The 18,957-nt window shown below is 44.9% G+C and overlaps 1 protein-coding gene across 5 annotated transcripts; it reads right to left on the reverse strand.

The window, feature by feature from the left end:
• Positions 1-68: 68 nt before the first annotated feature.
• LOC131259605 (trehalase) lies at positions 69-16,776 on the reverse strand. Of its 5 annotated transcripts, none has more exons than XM_058261145.1 (6): positions 16,719-16,776; positions 3,686-4,037; positions 2,499-3,611; positions 2,307-2,430; positions 752-859; positions 69-675 (listed from the first exon to the last, which is right to left on the reverse strand). In XM_058261145.1, exons 1-5 carry the CDS (start codon positions 16,724-16,726, stop codon positions 753-755), a joined length of 1,704 nt encoding a protein of 567 aa, XP_058117128.1. In that variant the 5' UTR covers positions 16,727-16,776; the 3' UTR covers positions 69-675; position 752. The 5 variants fall into 5 exon arrangements, with proteins under 5 accessions (XP_058117128.1, XP_058117127.1, XP_058117124.1 ...); XM_058261144.1 differs by lacking the exon at positions 16,719-16,776 and adding an exon at positions 10,062-10,515; XM_058261141.1 differs by lacking the exon at positions 16,719-16,776 and adding an exon at positions 8,234-8,648.
• Between the last annotated feature and the right edge of the window lie 2,181 nt (positions 16,777-18,957).

The following is an 18,957-nucleotide window of genomic DNA, read 5'->3' on the forward strand; positions in this document are numbered from 1 at the left end:
TCGAAGAAAATTTGTCATCGGTATGGTAGTGAAAAAATTAAGTTTGTTTTCAACTCAGGATAGTTTTATTACGTCTAGCGCGGAATATATACACACACCCACACGCCTTAGGTGTGCATAAAACCTACCGACCAAAAAATCGTCGGAAAATACTACTATGAAAGTGTTGTTGGGAATTTGGGAGAAGAAAAAAAAGGAAGAAAAGTATATATTAAACAGCAGCTAATGTATCTCGTGAGGTCTACAAAATTATGATTGTTGTTGACAAAACGGGAACAGAAAGTATTGCATGCAAGCATTTCTACAGCGCACGAATCGCTAGAACTTTTTAATACGTTTTTTTAAATAGTTAAGTCCCAAAATGTACCTATTGATAGAACAACACTCGATCGCCTCTTAGACATGTTTATGTGAGGGAAAATAATGATATACAAATTTGGTTTAATACTCATGGGTTTTGATTTTGATATTTGCCATCCCAGTTGGCGGTTGTTAGCTTTCGCGAGGAATGACGGTATTGGAATGATTGCGCTACTTGATGCTCTCGGTGGTTATCACATTTCAGCCACAGAACGCCATTATGAAACGGACACTCGTTCCAGTGCGGTCCGTGATTTCGTGCGGTTATTATTTCATTCACATCAGGGCGGGTTATGATGTAGGTTCATTCACGTGCTGGAAGAGAAAGGAAACATTATTTTTAAGTTATTCCGAATATGTGTTCTCCCATATTCTATTCAACGTTACCGACCTCACCCAAATACGCCAACGAAGAATGCTATCACCGTCGCAATGATACCGGTGTTGACGGAGTATGCTACCAGCGCACCGTTTCCATCGTTGTCCTCAATCCGATCCACTGAAAAAATGTGTATGGTTATAAAATGGCGGGATGAGGTTCAACATAGTGTTCAACTAAACTCTAACGAACACCATTCTACTTCTAATGGAACGCGATGGGGAACGAGTATAGAAAGGAAAACTTACATTTCGATGCGTCAACGTGCGGCGAAGATGAAAATGATGATCGAATTTGAAATATCCCGGTCCAATCAGGTGCAAAAGGAAACATTCCACACGACACTGTAATGAGTATTTACGTCCCTAACCCAAAATGCAGGACAAACACAGATGGTTGGTTGCTGCTGATGGTTTCCCGATGGCAAGTTGAATTTATGAATAATGTTTCCAGTTTATTCAATCACATAACGATTATACCACATTTTCTCTAGCATAGTTACATACTTCGAAACTGTCCCTTGGAGTGCGCTTTTAAAGCACTGCGCTGACAATTTACAAATTTATTGTCTACAACATTTTGTGCCACTAGTCCCAGCTTTTCTCTATATACGCTTTGATGGTATTTTTAGAGTCACTGTGCGTAAGATTGATTTTTACGTCTATTAACGACATTCCTAACGATTTCTTCTTCCATGGCTTATTAGAAAAAACAACTACCAATCAATCGATGGTTTCGTTTTATGTTTGTCTGTTTTGAAATATCACTATCAAAATTTCAGATTAAGATTCTCGATAATATTTGTCTAGTTGTATCCCGTTACCAGTACGGTTCCAGTACAGTTTTAGGCACAGTTTGGTTGACGTCGCTTATCATTTACATTCTACTATCGGAAGACCAAATTGGGTCGCAAAATGTACCTCTTTTCTAGTGGTTGAAGGCACTGCAAAACAAAATAACTGTAATAGGAACAGTTGTAACATAAAATTGAATAAATATGTCAAATGACACCGGGGCAAGGGGACACTTAACACGATCTTAAATATTTTAAACTTGTTTGTTGTTTGTGGTCACTACTAGTCCTCCTAGCTATTATGGTTAGTTGTTGTGCAGATCCTAAATTCTATTGCAGGAACACTGAGCATTTCGTTTCGCACGCAAAAAAAACGATCTCTGAAAACTTGCCTCAGCTTTTCCGTTGTCCGCGTTATGATATGATTGTTGTCAGGGTTTTATATTGAATTGAATCACCATAGAAATGAAACATAAAGATGATGGGGATCCCTGCAGCTTTATTTAAAAGGCTCGTGCAGTAATGTGTAACAAGAAAGAGGGAACAGAACGAGGGGGAAAATGCGAGTGTCATGAGCCTAGCGAATTTTCTCAATGTTGTTGAGTGTTCACTAGTCACCGATCGTTAAACTTCGTCGCCGGGGGAAAATCTTATGCCAGGATTATGATTTCTAGCACAAACATGCCTCACGCCGGTGTGGGGACACAAACAAAATGTCATGTTCTAAGTTCGAGGCTGAAAGGGGGGGTTTGAATTTGCTTCACTCGATCGCACCTGTCGTCAGTCTGTCGCCGTACTTGTTCATCAGATCCATTGCGGCACCATTCGTCCAGCCGAAGCCAGTCTGCACGTCGTACTCACCACCGCTACCGTGTCCTCCAAGTTCCTGTGCATCATACTACAATAGGAGAGAACAAAACCATTTCGTTAATTTGAGTTTTGGTTAGCACGTTTACATTACACTACCTTCTCGAACATGGCATGCGTTTTGTTGTAGGCAATATAGTTGCCCCGGACCCAACGTTGTGCCCAACTGAAGGCCATATCCTTTGCCTCCTGGTTATCGAGCGAGTCCAGACCCATCACCAGCATGTGCTGCATGGGGGCCCACACGTTCGGGAAGTCCCACTGCTCGTTGGTGTTCTGCAACGTGTTGGGTACTCCACCGGGGTAGCGATCGAGCTGCAGTCGGTCGATGTAGGCGAGGATGCGCTTGGGCAACGCCGTGTCGGACTTGTCGTAGCAACCGACCCACAGCGGCGAAAGGTTGGTCGGTGTGAAGTATTTGCGGTGTTTGTTGTTCAGTAGATCGTAGTCAAACCAGACTCCCTCGTCCTCGTCCCACAGCACGCTCGTGATGGCCTTCTTGAGATCTTCTGCCCGGTTCAGGTATTCGGTTTTCTTATTGCTGGACGCGATGTCGTTGCGAAGTCCGTAGAACTCGGCAATGATGAGCGCGTTCCAGTAGAGGATCGCGTTTAGCTCCACCGCCACGATCGATCGACACTTGAGATCGGTCAGGTTGCCCGCGTTCGTGCCATCCTTGATGAACCAGCGACTCGAAAAGTCCATTCCGCTCTCGGCGGCCGCCTTCAGTTCGCAGTAAAAGTCCTGCTTATCTTGCTCGTTTTCGAAGATGGACGCACTAATGATATCCTCGCGGTACGATTCGGGACGCGGCCCGCTCGATTTGTAGCCGTACGTAGCCAGCTGGTGGCCTTTGACCTCCGTCAAGTAGTTGTTCATGAAGAACTGGAACTCACGGTCGAGCGTGTCGACGCTGGCCATCGCAAATTGGGTGTCGTTGGTCGCGTCGACGTACGCCTTCATCATGCCACACAGGAGTGGAGGCTGAGAGCGCATGCTGTAGTAGATGCGTCCTCCGTTCGGGATGAACCCGAAGCGTTCGATGATTGACAGGAAGTTAGACAGCATGCCCTTGGTGGTGGAGTACATCTCCGACAGGAGCAACCCCTTCACGATCCAGTACGAATCCCAGTAGTAGAACTCGCGGAACCGACCTCCCGGCACGATCACTGGGTTGTCCACGTGGATGATGGAGTAAAGATCCGGGTTAAGCTGAAACGTAGATGGTAGAGGGAACGGAATTAACATCTCGCGGGGTCACATGTCGCTCGAATGTTTTCGCTTACCGCCACATCCGGTGTCATTTTGCGACCCAACTCATGCCAGATCTGGTTGAGCTTGCTGGCGAACTCACGCAGATCCGTGTCGCGGATACGGCTCAGGAAAGCCGGATTGGCCTTCCAGTCCTCGGGGACCCAGTTTTCGAATTCGGCCCCAGGTTTCTCGAAGTTCGACTCGACCCATTCCTGCAGCTTCGCCTTCGACGGGCTGTTGTTCTCTGTGGCCATGAACTGGTGGAACGAGTCGAGCGTCTCGTTGGGCGATTTGCGCAGCTTCATGTCCACGAACGTCTTGGAGTCTGGGTAGATCTCGCTCATCTGGACCGTCTGCAGCAATTCTCCATGGCAAAAGATTTCGCTGCGGGAGACAGAAAGGCAAAAATAAAATAATATTTCTACTGGAAGATATGATGATTTATTTTGGATTACGAATGTTTAATCCCGTGTGTGGATGGTCAATATTATGAAGTAGACAAATCCAATCATATTCGAGGTCAGCAGAGACTTTTAGAAGACAGAGAGACGCCGAACACTTCCGTGGCTTCTTTCCAACCCCGACGGTTCTGCCTGTGGTAATTAAAATTGATGGCTTCTTTGTATCTACAACGTCTGCAATCATTGCGTCAATCGAAAAGTAATGCATTTCGGAAATAATCGATTTTTTGCTCCCCCGAGACTGAATTCTGGAACAATGGAGTTTCATTTCCTAAAATGACTTAACACTTTTGCTGAGTTAATTTGCCTAAGCGCGATGCGCGGAGCTATACGAAGTTTCTAGTGCTGTACCTCAACTCAAGCATTTTATTGTTAAAGTAGTCATTTTTCCATCCATTATCTATTGTTTTCAACACACGTTTTGTGAATAAAAGGGTCTTTTGGCAGCGAATTATTAATTGCCAACACTCATGTGCTGAAAGGTTGGTCAGATGCCATGGTCATACGGTAATCTTTATTAGTACGGCACTTTTTCCAAAACAAATGTATACTCTCAGAGGATTTTGGAATAAGTCGTGTTACAATTATCTACATACATATAATTTCGCATCTAACGATTGTACAGATTATCAGGAGCCCAAAGTTTTTCCATTCAAGAAATCGCCATCTTACCTCGGACAGGAAGGCTCAAGGGTCTCCTGCCATCGATTGTCGACAATGTACGGCACCTGTTTGGCCACAAGGGCAGCACCGTGCACGGCTGCGGTAACACTGATGAGGCCGACTAGGATCGACATCCATTGCGACACCAGGCGCCTCCGTTTCTCTGCTTGGCGCCGCGTTTGTAACATCACTGTGACTTTCTCCCTTCACTTGCACTATTGACTCTTTTGAACACACGCTAAATCCACGTAGGCCGCTTTTATCACAGATATTGAGGAATCTTTTCGACGACGAACAACAAATGGATAAAAACGAAAAGTTAAAGGATATTTTCGAACCGTGGGAGAACCGTTCCGCAAGGTGTTTGTAATTCGTCGGGACGACCACCTTTCAGAAGCTCCGTTTAGCAACTGCTGCACTGAAATGAATTGCGAAACGACTCGTTGTGCTCTACGGCTTTTTTTCCCAACTTGGGAAATCCCAAGTGAAACGTGGCTTGTGCCATTCCTTGGTGTCAGGAACTTGTCGTGAAGTGAAGCCGAAGCAAGGAGCATGAGATTGCCGCAATCAACAGTTTAGGACGGCAAAACCAATGTAAATCACCACCGTGTGTGGTGTTGGAGTTTGAAATGGTTTGTTTGTCCCAAACAGGCTTTAGTGGGAAGTTTCGTATCGCTGCTTGGGACGCCGGGAACTGGTTCCCAACTGACAAAAATCACTCCACCACACTTGCACGGGGTTTACGACAAAGGACGAGACAAAGTTAATCGATGCAAAAGTGATACGCTTGCTTTAATTTGATCAGGAATTCCCCGGTTAAGTTATTTTCATCTGTTCATTATACTATTCCTTACAGGAGGAAAAAACCAAATAGGACGTTGTTGTTACGTAATAAATAAACCTAGTGTAAAACTCATCAATCATTAGGCTATTTATAGCGAACATTGATGCGCCAGGAACAATGCAAAACCCTAATCGACTGGACCGGTGTTGAATTGAAAACTGTCATTAGCTGAAGGAACAATGTCCAATACATCCTTACAGCTAGTATCGGGTTCAATTATGGACAATTTACTCGTATTATGTACGTATCAGAGTCGCTGACACTATCTAGCCCTAGCTGATAAGGATAAATGAGCGATTGGGACGTGATAGAAGTGGTAGAATCGTTGGAACCATTTTTTTACTTTAGTCGATGTAAAACAACTTAATTTTTTAATTTTAAATATTTAACATACACATCTTGTCCAATAAAGAGAATTATATATCATCACTTTAGTATATCCCCTATTTTGTTAGAGTAGTTTCATCGCTTTACATTGTCTCTGTCCCGTGGTAAGCCGGTTCTCGAATAGTGTCAAACTCATTCTACTTGGCTGTTTGCCAACGGTATCTAACAGTTTCATTTCTTTTCCTTTGCTCAGTAAAAATGTTTAATATTCAAAAAAGCCAATCAAAAATTGGCAACATTTCAACAACAGCAACACTCATTACGTCGCGAAAGATCTTCGAACATTAAGAAGACTATTTATTCTTCACTGCTTCTTCTGCTCAGACACTGTATCTATCGTTTCTTAATCACGTGAGCCGTACATTTGCTTCACCAACGTGTACACTTTTCAATAAAATCCTGTACCAACTGTAAATGGTAAACATTCATAAGATGCACAACCAACCAACGGATGGGATTAAAAGAGTGCAATGGACGACGAAGTAAATACGAGACACTTGGGTTTTTTTGCACTTTCGCCGTTCTGTCCACCGTTTATCATTGATCGTAATATGATCTATTTTGCACACGACCAACACACGAGCACGAAGAGTAACATTATCCCCGGATGATGGAGACGCAAGTCATTCGTTTGATTGTCAAGAAAAAGACTCTTTCTATGTTCACTTTCTAACACGCATCAAAACGATTTGCGAGCGAAGTAGGCAGTGGAAATCACTAATTACACTACCGGAACGGGGATCTCCTGGCCCAGACGATAATGGCGTTCGATCCTCACACTCGCTCGATCGGCGACACAGCAGAGGGTGCTTTCGGTTGCGCGACCCAAGCGTAAATGAATTAGGCGAAATTGGCACCGGGGCGTTTTATAAACACGCGGTCTGCGCGAAACACCTCCAACAACGACGATGGATGAGGTGATGATGTGATAGAACTTCAACGAGCTGGAAGGGGACGGACAGACATGGATTCCAACAGACTAACGTACAAATCACCAGACGGAGACAACCTGGGGGCTGAACAGGCTGATGGCCCGGTGTGGGTAGGTATCGGCTGAGTAGACGGATGCAGCTCCGGGCTTCACGTCTGTGCCATGGAAACAATAAACACGACGTAGGTACCGAAGTTGGTGGTGGTGGTGGCGAAAAAACCCCAAGTCGAAGCGGACACTAGGTCAAGCGGGTGGTGCTTGGGGGGTATCAGGATGAAGGATGGCGGACAGCAAATTGATAGCAAAAATGTGTCCCATACTTCGACATCAAGTGACGCTCGAATCGACGGTTAGTCGGCCGGTTAAGTAGATATGCGCAGTGATAGGGCAAGGGAGCTGTGTGTTAGTGAACGTTTGTGGTTTTAGTACATCGCAAATTTAGTGCTACTTTGCCGCCGATTTTCCGGCCGTTGTGTTGGTGTGAAAGTGGTACCAATGGTGGATGAACAAATATGAAATTCAGATAGCTCTGTTTGCACGTGCACGGAGCTGTCTCACTTAGTACACACTCCGTGGTGAACTATTCAATTGTACGATTGTTATCCCAACCTTTTTTTTGCAAATTAGAGCGATTGTACGCGACGTTACTTTACATTTAATTCAACAATCATCTGCCTATTACAATGTACCCTCCTACCCTACCGAGCAGTGGATGGCGCTAGTAATTTACAATTACGCTTTCTGTTCACACCCTATCTTCCTAGCCCTTACGATATGACGTGGAAGCCCTTTATGACCGGAACTGGATCGAAGAGCGCACAGCTGAAATGCCATTGCAAATTGTAGACCTCGTGGCAAAAGATAACAAAATGGGTAAATAATTAACAGAAGGCATAAAATGGGCCGTGTTGTATTCAGGGCGATGTTGTTTTCATGCCCTCTTATGCGATTGAAGGTTACTACTGTTTGCGTTGATAGTAAAAGCGGTTTACCTTTGAATTTCATTTTAATATACACAAGTACTTGAATGATTTTGTTTAAAGCGAACCGAACTTGTAATGTCAAAGTATTCTTGATTTATATGTCGGTTAGAGAACCAGTATGTCCACGTGCTTATCAATTGAATAGCATTCGTTCCGATGATGCAACGTTGTGGTGCATTTCAACCAACCTTTCTCTGTCTCTCTTTCTCTCAACAATTTCAGCTTATTGCAATGACACTTTGAACCGCTATCCACGTAATGGATCAAGACAGGGTAATGATCGATTTGGCAGTCTACCATATTTGTCTTACCTCATCAATTCCCAGAGCGTCGGCTGCCATCGCTTGACACTGACACTGCACGGACTCCTCCGGCGTTGACTCCCGGCCAAGGCCAAGGTCTGCGGTTCTATGCCACCGTCAGCTGAGCAAACGCTGGAACGTAGTAGAACCCGCCGCCATGCGACCTGCTGCGATCGTATCGATCCCAAAACAAGCGCCACCATATTTCCCTCACGAGTGCCAAAGGAGGTTCCGGTGCTTGCTCGATGTTTTATTCATGCGAAACCTTCTGGGCGATCTGGAGGATGCTAGCACGTCGCAAGTAACACGAACTGGTGGCGGTAATACACTTCCGGCCACGTACAACATTACCACGAAACAACGGCGTTCTGGTCGGAAGGATCGTCGGTAATCAACTGACCAACCGGGACCGGGTGACTGTCAAAACGGAATTAATCACGCGTCTTCCGAGCTCCCGATCGCACTGACGCACACGTGAATGTGTGGCCGCGCGTGCGCCTGTGTTTGCGTACTGATAAACGATCGCCGATCGGACGTCATCTTCCAGCGGATCGATCCTCAACGATGGTCGCACACGTGCTCCTACGGGCGGAATTGTTTACAAGTACGCCTTCACCGTGGAAGTCAACGTGCCGGGACGGTGTTTGCCCGATCCAATTATCGCCAGCGCGAGGAATCTCTACGAATCCCAATTCTTATCACGTCCCCCAACAACAGCTACGGGAACATCCCATTGCCAAATGGCTGGAACCGAAATTTAATAATACTCCATGACGTCGAGATAAGACCCAAGGTAGTGTGTTGTGCCGAACCGCCAACTACGATGCTGGGTTGACTAGGTTAAGCCTGCTTCAGGTGCAGTCAACATGATTCATAGGCCTCCTAATCGTGTTATTGCATTACTGCCGTTACTACTATCTAGCAGCCATTGCCAACCAACACGCAGAGAAGGACGCTGCGGACCTGTTTGTGTCGCTCTAATGGTGGTCGTGTACTACTCGGCTGGTTGACCATGATGCCTTATCTGCAGCCCTAACCTCAGCAGCCAAACCCAAGTTCACGTCTAGCCTCAGTGAAGGCCAAGAACGGAGGCGAACTGGAACCACTCAGCGCAAGGAATTGCAATCCTGTTGTGGGGAGCGGCAATAAAATAAATGTTATTAAAAATACTGAAAACTCTGTCGAACCCCCCAAGACCATAGTCACTGTACCTCACTCCTTCGCCAATCGAAACGTGACAAAAAATCCATCCAAGAAAAAGGCTAGCAAAAATAATCATTTAAATGTGTCGTTTGTATGCTGTCGGTGTTTTTTTGCTACATGCCAAACTTGTGTTTTCGCTGATTTACACCTGGTGAATTATTCCCGGCTGGCCTTATCTGACAGATAAAATGTCTCTCGTGTCATCTGGAAATTGGCATTAGCAAAATTAATGGGCAATTTACGAAATTTTATGACCGTACAGGTTGGAGGATGGCCGACAACGTCTGCCCATTTTCAGACGAATGTTAAAATACGTTGAAAAAGACAACGAAAACACGACCTGTTAGACACCACTCGTGGCAATGATAAATAAATTCGCGTGTTGTTGATGCTGTGTGGTTGACAGGTTTCTGGATATTTAAAGGGAAGAGGGGAGCAGAAAGGTGGAAGCTTAAGCAAACATGATTGACCTTTTGTGTATACCAACCACAGGACCATCGTACGAGGTTTGTTTTTGCGAAAATAAAAATTAGGCAGAACGGTTCGTAAATTTTAAAATCACTTATCGTCTTTTACAGTTTTTTGTCGGACAGATTTTTTCATTTCATTTCAGTAAAGATATTTTTCTTTGTACCTGTCTGGGAACCTCTGGATCGGTCCCAATTTGCCGAAGTTACTTTGTATCAGCATCATTCTGCTTGTTTGAGGATCTCTGATATATCTTTTAATTTCGTGTTGCTTCCAACACTCGTTTTTATCACTCCACAAGCTTTTGCGTGGACGAGGACGTTCGATGATGGAACACGACTTCAAGGCGAGGTCGTTGGCCTTTGCTTCAATAACTCATCTCGTTTTTTTCCGTTCCAGCACAACTTGTGCTGCCACAAGCAGCATAAAACTCACGAGACACAAATTATTTTTATATTACAAACAGCTCCACTATTGGTTGTTTCTTCTGGCGAGAGGTTCTTCACAATCAGATAAGCGCAATGCCAAGCAGCGATCGGAAAAGAAATTTCCGAATGCCGATGGAAATGGCCCACAATCTGAGTCGTGTCTCGCCGAAACGTTCTTTCTTCCTTTACTCACTGGCATGCACTGACAGAAAGTGAAGTGATGCTGGTTGCCAACAGCAACCGAAACCCACGAACGATGCCGAAAAGGCTTTTTTTATCAGAGTGAAAGATTGAAAGTGGGCCTTTAGATTGGGAAACTGCGCAAGTGGTCCAAGAAAGTGCGCTCTGTTATTGCGCGTGCGGTCTAGAAGGCTGGAAAGAATAAATATATTCAGTGAAGAGCATGCGCACGCGTTGAAAACGTTTCGAAACGACAACGACGCTGTATCGGTAGCACGTGTGTATCCGTCACGGGAGTCTATTTGCATTTCATTAAAGCCACGAGACTCCAATTTAAATATTTACTGGCACAGTCTGTCAGTCTATTTTTGGGAGAAGATTAGACCAAGCCGTTGGTCGTAAGATTCAAAGAGTTCCATCAGAAAGAATGAAGGAACGTTTAACATTGTTTTAGCAATTATTTGCTCCTAAATGCTCCTATTGTGGATGCAATGCGTTTTGTTTGTGTTCGAGCTGCGATTCGATGTTCGATGCACCAATTAAAAAACTTGTCGACGGTTGCATAATCCTTGCACGGTTTGTAAGAGAAAACAATAGAAAATAAGCAAGAGCAACTGTTCATGGTAATTAGTGTTTGTGTCACAGAGTTTCTTCCAGTACGTATTGTTAGTTAAATAAATAATCTTATTGTTTATACGTTGGATAATTATGCAACATGAACTTTGCTGTTGAATTGCCCACGAATCTGTGGTGATTTTTAATCTTCAATCTCACATTTCTTACACTGGGTGCGATGTGCAACTGTTTAATTGCAGTAATTGCCCGTTGGGTGAAGGATGGTGACGATCTTTTTCCTGCGATTAAAACTTCCGGTCTAGACGAAGCTGTGGCGCAACCCTTGGTGCATGTGCATGAGCGATCCTCTCCACGAACAATGGAATCTGCTTGCTTACGCAATACATTTGATCCGCATTCTTCTCCCTGCTTCCGTTTAACGTACTCAGAATCCCGATGCGGGTCTCAGAATAGATATACTTGTGTCAAAACGTGACTGATAATCATGATTTATTGTGGGAGCAGTTTGTGGAAAATTAACACTGCAGTTCCAGTAAATAAACATAAACCAGTGGCAAGCCGGGGACAAGACCAGGGTAGACTTACTGCGGGCGACCTCTGGCTTACTTTCACTCCCTTTTTTCAAGGTTGGCTACTGCACGAACCGGACGTCGATCGGTCGATTCCGATGGCAGAAGGGACATAGAGTCTGGATGCAGAAGAGACGCCCGTTCGTGGTGCAGCAGCACGATTTGCCAGTGTGTTCTGGGTGAGCAGTATCCGCACGAGTTCGTGCTTGAATCGGATTGGCTACCACCTCAAGGTCTGCAAACCACGACATTTTGACGAGCGTGCACAAACCGAACGAAGTTACCCTCGAAACGGAAGTGATATTTCGTCACACATGCGTCGAAGCCTCTGGGGTTGGCCTTCGGCGTGTACGACGACCGACATGACTCTTGTGGGTCGGTAAAGAACGGCGAACCGGCAAGTACTCCTTCACTGCGTGCGCCAAAGATGTCGTGGCGGTGGCGGTTACTTGTGCCCACTGTCTTGCGGGCGCCCTGTACAGATATCTTGTAGTAAGTTTTGCAGTGGTCAGCCATATTGTTTTGTTGCACATTGCCACGAGCGAGTGACAGAACCGTAAACAATAGTACCGTTACAGGCCCTACGCGAGTAGTGACCCTTTTCATAATGTGTGACGTTGAGGTGGTAGTTTGAAAAGAAGGAAAGAGAAATGAAGGAATAAGGAGCATCAGAATGGCGCACCGGACACGTACGTCGATCTTGTGTCTTGTCTTGTGTGAGGCCACAATCGAGAACACGCGGCGTTGACCGATTTTGAGTTACAAACACACAGCTGGAAAGCGGAAGAGTATTAGAAACACTGGTGTAGGGCGTATTAGTGCACCAGCTCGCACAATCGGAAACTGATTGTAGTATGGCGCAATCACACAAGCGGCATCGTTATCGCGTCACTAGATGTCAGTGTGCAAGTAAATGGCGTGGTACGCCTTTAAACCGCACCGAACAATTAGCCGATCGACCGGTTGTAATGTCCTGCAAAGCACACACACACACACCCACTCACATTTGTGCCCACTAACGACACGATTCGCCAGGATCGTCGATGCACCAACCTTTTGGGGCGGACGGTGAAAAGCGCGCGCGCAATGTGCTCGCGTGTTGGTGATGCACACGGAACGAGGCACACGGGGTCGGTGTTTCGATCGCGATCGCGCTTCTGAACTGTCTCTCAAACACGGACCAGCCGTGCTTTTTTCCCAACACTCCTCTTGAAACTCGGGCACGATCGCGCGGTCAGTCGGGCGACGACAAACTAACTGCGGCCAGCTTCGCGATCGACGACGGTTGCATTTGCGACCGCTCAATCTACCGCCCCGGGGAGAAGGGGGAGCCCTACCGATGTGGAGAGTGGATTGTGCGCGGGGAACGGGAGCTGGCATAGAGGGGCACCTCAGCAACGCTTTCATTGTAACGTGCGGTAGCTTTGTGTCGCCACACTGTTCCATTCTCGGACCCAAACGGACCACTTACACATACCGACAGCGTGGGCCCATCGACGTGTTGCTGTTGGTGTGAAGGGTAGGAGCAGTTGGGGGGTAGCCAATAGAAGGGGGATAATGTAACGGGTCGCTGATAGTATCGTTTCCAGTCGAGCGCCAATCACGGTAGCATGTGCGCGGTCACTAGTACCGACTCGCCGAGGGTACACTAATCCGCACATTAATCCGCCATGGCTGTGTGACCATGAGGCATTTCGCTTTGTGAAGGGCTCCAAATGCAAATTCAAAGATCCGACTAACGAAGTGTTACATATTACATCGCGATAGATGTTTCCACAAAAATTATCGAATATAATCGATTACGTTAGATAGCAACAGCTAACTAAGAGGAACAGGAAGTGGTCTCCACATTCTATTCAGTTTGACAGATGCAGCTCTCGCTCATGACATTCTTCCGGTCATTGCACTTCTGCTGTAGTAACGAACTAACAACAAAGTGAATTAAACGAACTAACTTCCCCGATGCTTCACTGATTCATTCATCTTAAATTGATGTCGGAATGTGCTAGCAATACACGAGTATCGAAGTGGTCCGTGGATCTTGATGTAAAGGCTTTCGTATTACGATCGAAACCGGTGATCGTACAACGCGTTGGCTAACAAATACTCAACGCTGAACCTGACCGTGTCGGTCAGGGTCGGTCGGTTTCAAAACGGAGATTGGAACAGAAGGTCGAATTAGTTCGCAAATTTGTCCATTGACCTACGATTTTGGACCAAACCCGGTCAGGTTCAGTGTTGAGTATTTTTAGCCAACGCGTTATATTTGCTAAAATTTTATTTGATCATCCATAATAATATTTATTCAAATATATTTTTATGAAATAATATAAATAACTCTTCTTGTGAATTTGAAGATGTTGAAATTCAAATATTTACGTCAACGGAAAAAAATATACGAGACACATGTTGCCGGAACCTGTTGTTGTTGAGGAACGGATTTAAAATGTGTTTGAACCCAGGACTCAGTTCCGTAAAGATTCATTATTTAACATCAACTGGAGTTGGTACACTGTGGGAAGAAAGAATAGCACAGCCACGATTTAAACACGTTTCCATATATTCATTACAGGTCCTGTACTGTTGTTATTTTAAGACTTTATAGATCAAAGTTCAATTTTATTCTAAGGCATATACTTTAAGATTTATGCATCAAAATAGCAGATAGAATCGTTAACAGGCAAAATTGTGTTTCGATTCTATTTTGGGTGTTCAACGACCGTTTGCTGCTGACCACGGTCAAGGTTTTCTCAACCGACATATACATATCCCGTGGAACGGGTTTTCACTATACCGGAAGTTCACATGCTTTAATTTAGCAGGCGCTCATTTTTATTTCTGTTCTATGGCATATGCGCGAGGTTCTTTTGCGCAGTAGCCTATGTAATTTGTTTATGAGTACGTGTAAGCTCTACGAGAAAGCAATTTGGTGATGAATTGAGGGGATTGTGTGTTTGTATGGTACGAGATTTGCGTCATCAGAGTACTGATGGGAAATTGCGTATGCACAGCGTATTACGTCATAGCTGAAGCAATTGGTTTAATAAACGGTAACATATGGATGCCGAAAATAATGGAATGATTGCAAGAGAATATGTTTTCTTATGGTTCACTTTACAGATTCACAGTACAAAGGTCTTGGAAACAGTCATGAATTGCAGGAAATTCCTCGTATTGTGGAAGCTTATTTACGTCACTGATAAGAAATGTGTGCAGATGGTCTTGTATCGCTCACCGAGGGAGATGTCTCGAGTTCTAATCGAGTGTGTGCCCTATGTGACTCAATCTAAGATGTTCAATGCTACTCATGGTGGGTATTTTAACGATAACGCAATCCAGGCCAGGCCTCCTTAATCTAAAACGAATGAATGAATGAATTGCAAAAAAAAATCAAAGAAGCTTATTTCCTTTTTTATCGATTCCGTTTGAAATCCTTATCATAAGGGCAATGAAACAGGCACTGATTTAAAAATCTGTAATATTGAACATTTACACCGTCGAGATTACCTTAATTAACTCTGGAGGTAAACAACTTAATTGCCACGGATATGCCAGCTAGAGCTACTTGATACACGCAGTGTTCATCGTAAATGAAACTGCGGCCATCGTAAATGGAGTTTGTATACAGATATCTTTTTAAGGAACTTAAAGATAAAAACGTCATGTTCCTGAGGAATGCTAAATGACATTTTTCTTCGTAAAACTGAAGATTTTATTCATTTAGCTGGTGCGCAGATCGTAAACAGGAAGAGAAGGAAGCGGACCTAGTTGGCTACCCTGTGCAATTCATTCGCGTCTCGTGATATTCCAATTTGGAATGTGCCAATTCCAAATGCGATGTTTAACATGGGATGCAAAGATAGTCTGTTAATGAACAGTCATGGCGTGAGTGGCATATTTTATCGGTTTTCTTATCTACCATATCACGCCACATGGCAGCACACTGGTATCCATTTAATGTAGTCCAATGACCGAGTGGGGGGTGTTTTATCTGAGCGTTGTCACAAATGGCAAGGGAGGAATTTCTGCTTCCATCTAGTTGAACAGAAAAAGGAGAGCTCAGACAAGACGAAATAAGAAGGAGGGAAGGGTCTGCAGAGAAACCAGCGACATGAAGGTCAATGAAAACGACCCGAAGCGATGTCGCGGATTGCGCGAAATGTGACTGACTGCACGCAGTAAACGGAGTATCGTGGCACAACACCCGATTGGTGACGTTCAAAATTTATTTACAACACAAACACACAAGCAAACGTCTGGCACGTGGTGTGTTTAGGGTTTGAGGGTGGCGAAAAAAAAATCCACCCTTGTTGTATGCCCTTTGCGCATGTACTTCCGATATCACGCATACGTAACGGTCATTAGCACGTGCGCCTTCGAAGATCGCGTTCCCGGTCTCTACGCAACCGTAACGTAGCGGCTTTTCGAGATTGCTGACGTGGAGGATCTCCCGTGCGGATGTGATTCTAAGCTCGTACACAAAATAAATGAAACAGGCGAAGGAAATTCACGGTAGATATTCCCACAACAAGGAAACGTTCGTGAATGTTGGTCGTCGAGAAGGTGTTTAGAAAGCCGACACAAACTACCGGCATTAGCGTCACCATTACAAACATTAGGTTGTGGTGGACAAATGTCTCGCTGTGTTGATTAATTTTAGACCGCCACCCCTGAACGAACGACCGGTTTAACGAAACGGTTGGCAAGTTATGTGGGACAGTAGGAGGGGTTGACATTCAATGTCCGGCTCAGGGTCAGTCGCACATTCTGCTCGGTTCGTGGTGGAACGATTCCCACAGCCGCGACCGGTGGATGAGCGGTAAAAAATGTGATACTGTAAACAAGGAATCACCGAAATTCGATGACGCAACCATTTATTACGAAAGGAAGAAGGTTTCAAATTGAATTCCCTCACATTCTGAATCAATTTTCATTCACCAAACATCGCACTATTATGCGTAGCTTCTTATTCACAAGCACACTTGAAAATACCATTCGATGAAACCTGTTACCTAATAATGATGGAATGTAAATTTGGCAGCAACAAGGAGTTTTTAACAGTACACTCACCTAGCCATCGTTTTAGTTGCACAAGATCGATGGGGTACGGGTTTTAGAAGAAGATTCAGTAGTCTTTCAGCACTCCGTAACGCTCCGTAACGCATCAACGGCTATGTCGTTCCTTTTCTCGACTGCTGCGATTTGCGTGTCAATTTTCCACCTTTCAACAAACCGCGCACAATTTCACACATACACGTGTTTGCTCCACACGTGTTTCCAATCGCTTTGTGTAAACACAACCACAACCACCGACTGGAACGGAAGGTCCTTCGAACGTCGACACTTCTGCTTTGTGGTTTGTTTAGGAATATCCTTTCAACCCCGTTCCGTTTTTTGTTGTTGCGGTGGTGCAGCCACCTGTGCGATTGTACGATAACTTATTGCTCACTTTCACTTCCGCCTTTTTCTCGGTCTGCTTGTGCGCGTGTTATCCTTCCGATAAATGCTCCAACGTCCAACCGACTCGCCGTGAGCTTGCAGACTGTGTCCACTCGAGCTCGATGGAGCTTTGTTTTCCTCTCCTCGGATACGCCGCGAATCGTGGCTCTTTCGTTTATCCTATGCCTGCCCCTCTTATGTTCTCTCTTCCGCTCTTGTCGGGGCGTTCTTTTTCTCTTGACTGACTCTTTTTGCAAGCGCCAAAACAAAAACCCTCAAACGGAAGCGGCTATCTTTTCTCAACGACGCTACCCGCGGTCTACGACGGATCACAAATGACTGATGGCCGATCGGGAGCGCGGATAAAAATTTATAACATTTTCCTCTTGCATTTTTCTATTTCGCAGCATAGCACCCTCGTCGAGTCGCGGCTTTCCTCTTGTTGCACCGAACCCCCTTTTCGACGTGTCTCATTGTCGTCGTCTCGTTCTCTCGTCACTTAAATGTTTGCGCCGTCGTAGGATACCCTTCTCACGTCATGTCGATATACGGAACAGTTATGGTCACAATTGTAACGAGCACAGTGTTTTGAAGGTTTTTTTTTCTGTTGTCAATATTACAATTAAGCAATCGGGTTTTCACGTTACAAATTGTAATTAGACTAGGACAATTTTGAATTTCAAACGAAATACAAATTTTGTTATACTTTTCGTCCACCTAGTAAATATAACAAAAACGTCTTGAAGATTATATTTTACCATTTACTTTTATAATTTTAAATATCAAAATGTAAATTTTTTTTTAAAGCGTGTGTTAATATGTCTTCCCAACTGTATGGACGCCAGTTGGCAAATAAACACCCCTTCCTGCCCTCTTCACATCCCCTTCTACCACCAGGTCCACGGAACCGCCGCACACATGCCTTTTGAAGGCCGACAACGTTTCGCTTGATGGTTCGCTTGGTGGTTTCAGGTATAAGAAAAAAAAACTAACCCCATTGGTTTGATTGATTTGGAGATGTTTGTTTACGTAATTAGATTTATGCTTAGAATTCGACAAAGCTACTTTACCGATGTCGTTGAATGTAGCTTCTTAAACCTACGAGAATATTCGTTCTTTGAAACAGCATATGCTTGGGCATGTGAATATCGCCTCAAGTGTAGACTGTTGCTTTTGTGTGACGCAATGTTGCAGTCGTTCGATAAAATACTGTGCACGTAGCTCCACACCGTATGAATACTTGAGCATGAATCACGCATCGAATATTAGGCGAAAGTACGGTTGTATTTTACGACCGAGAAAATCCGCTACGGGCAAGAGATAAACCAGTTGTGGGCATCGTTTGGCGCTTCTTTGCAGACGTTCGCGGATTCGAAAACGCGCGTGACGTCAACGAATGCAGTGGACTCTGCAACCACCAACACCAACAGCCGCCGTCGCCGCCGCTTGAAACGTGTTATTTGAAACGTGGAACGCGAATTGTGCACTGCATCATCACGATTGACTCGCGCCGGTGGGCTCGTCTCGTATCGTGTAAAAAAGGTGCCGAAGGTGTGTAGGTAGCGCGATTCCCGCGGTTGTAATAGTGGCGGTTTTTGGAATTTCACAACCTTGAATGGCGGTTGGATCAGCTGCGAAAGCACACACAACAGCAAAACCGCGTCCACGCTATCTTTTTGGAGGTGTGTCCCTTTCGATAGATTGGTGGCGACTGTTTTTTTACAATCCCCAATGGTTGGCAAGTATTTGTGTGCGTGCTTATGATGGAGTGCACCGATCCGACAATGGATCCGCGAATAGTGCTGACTTGACTTGATGGAGTCGTGATTTAGGGGGAAAAAAAACTTGTAACTCCCCTTCCAAGCCTCCC

Source organism: Anopheles coustani, chromosome 3, assembly GCF_943734705.1.
Source record: "Anopheles coustani chromosome 3, idAnoCousDA_361_x.2, whole genome shotgun sequence".
In the NCBI taxonomy this organism is placed as follows: Eukaryota; Metazoa; Arthropoda; class Insecta; order Diptera; family Culicidae; genus Anopheles; species Anopheles coustani.

Excerpts from the sequence above, each read along its gene's own strand:
- LOC131259605 (XM_058261142.1), bottom strand. The coding sequence starts at position 4,965 with ATGTTACAAACGCGGCGCCAAGCAGAGAAACGGAGGCGCCTGGTGTCG. Across the intron at positions 4,038-4,786 it reads CTTGAGCCTTCCTGTCCGAG|CGAAATCTTTTGCCATGGAG; the intron begins GTAAGATGGCGA and ends TGTCTCCCGCAG. Across the intron at positions 2,431-2,498 it reads CGCATGCCATGTTCGAGAAG|TATGATGCACAGGAACTTGG; the intron begins GTAGTGTAATGT and ends CTCCTATTGTAG.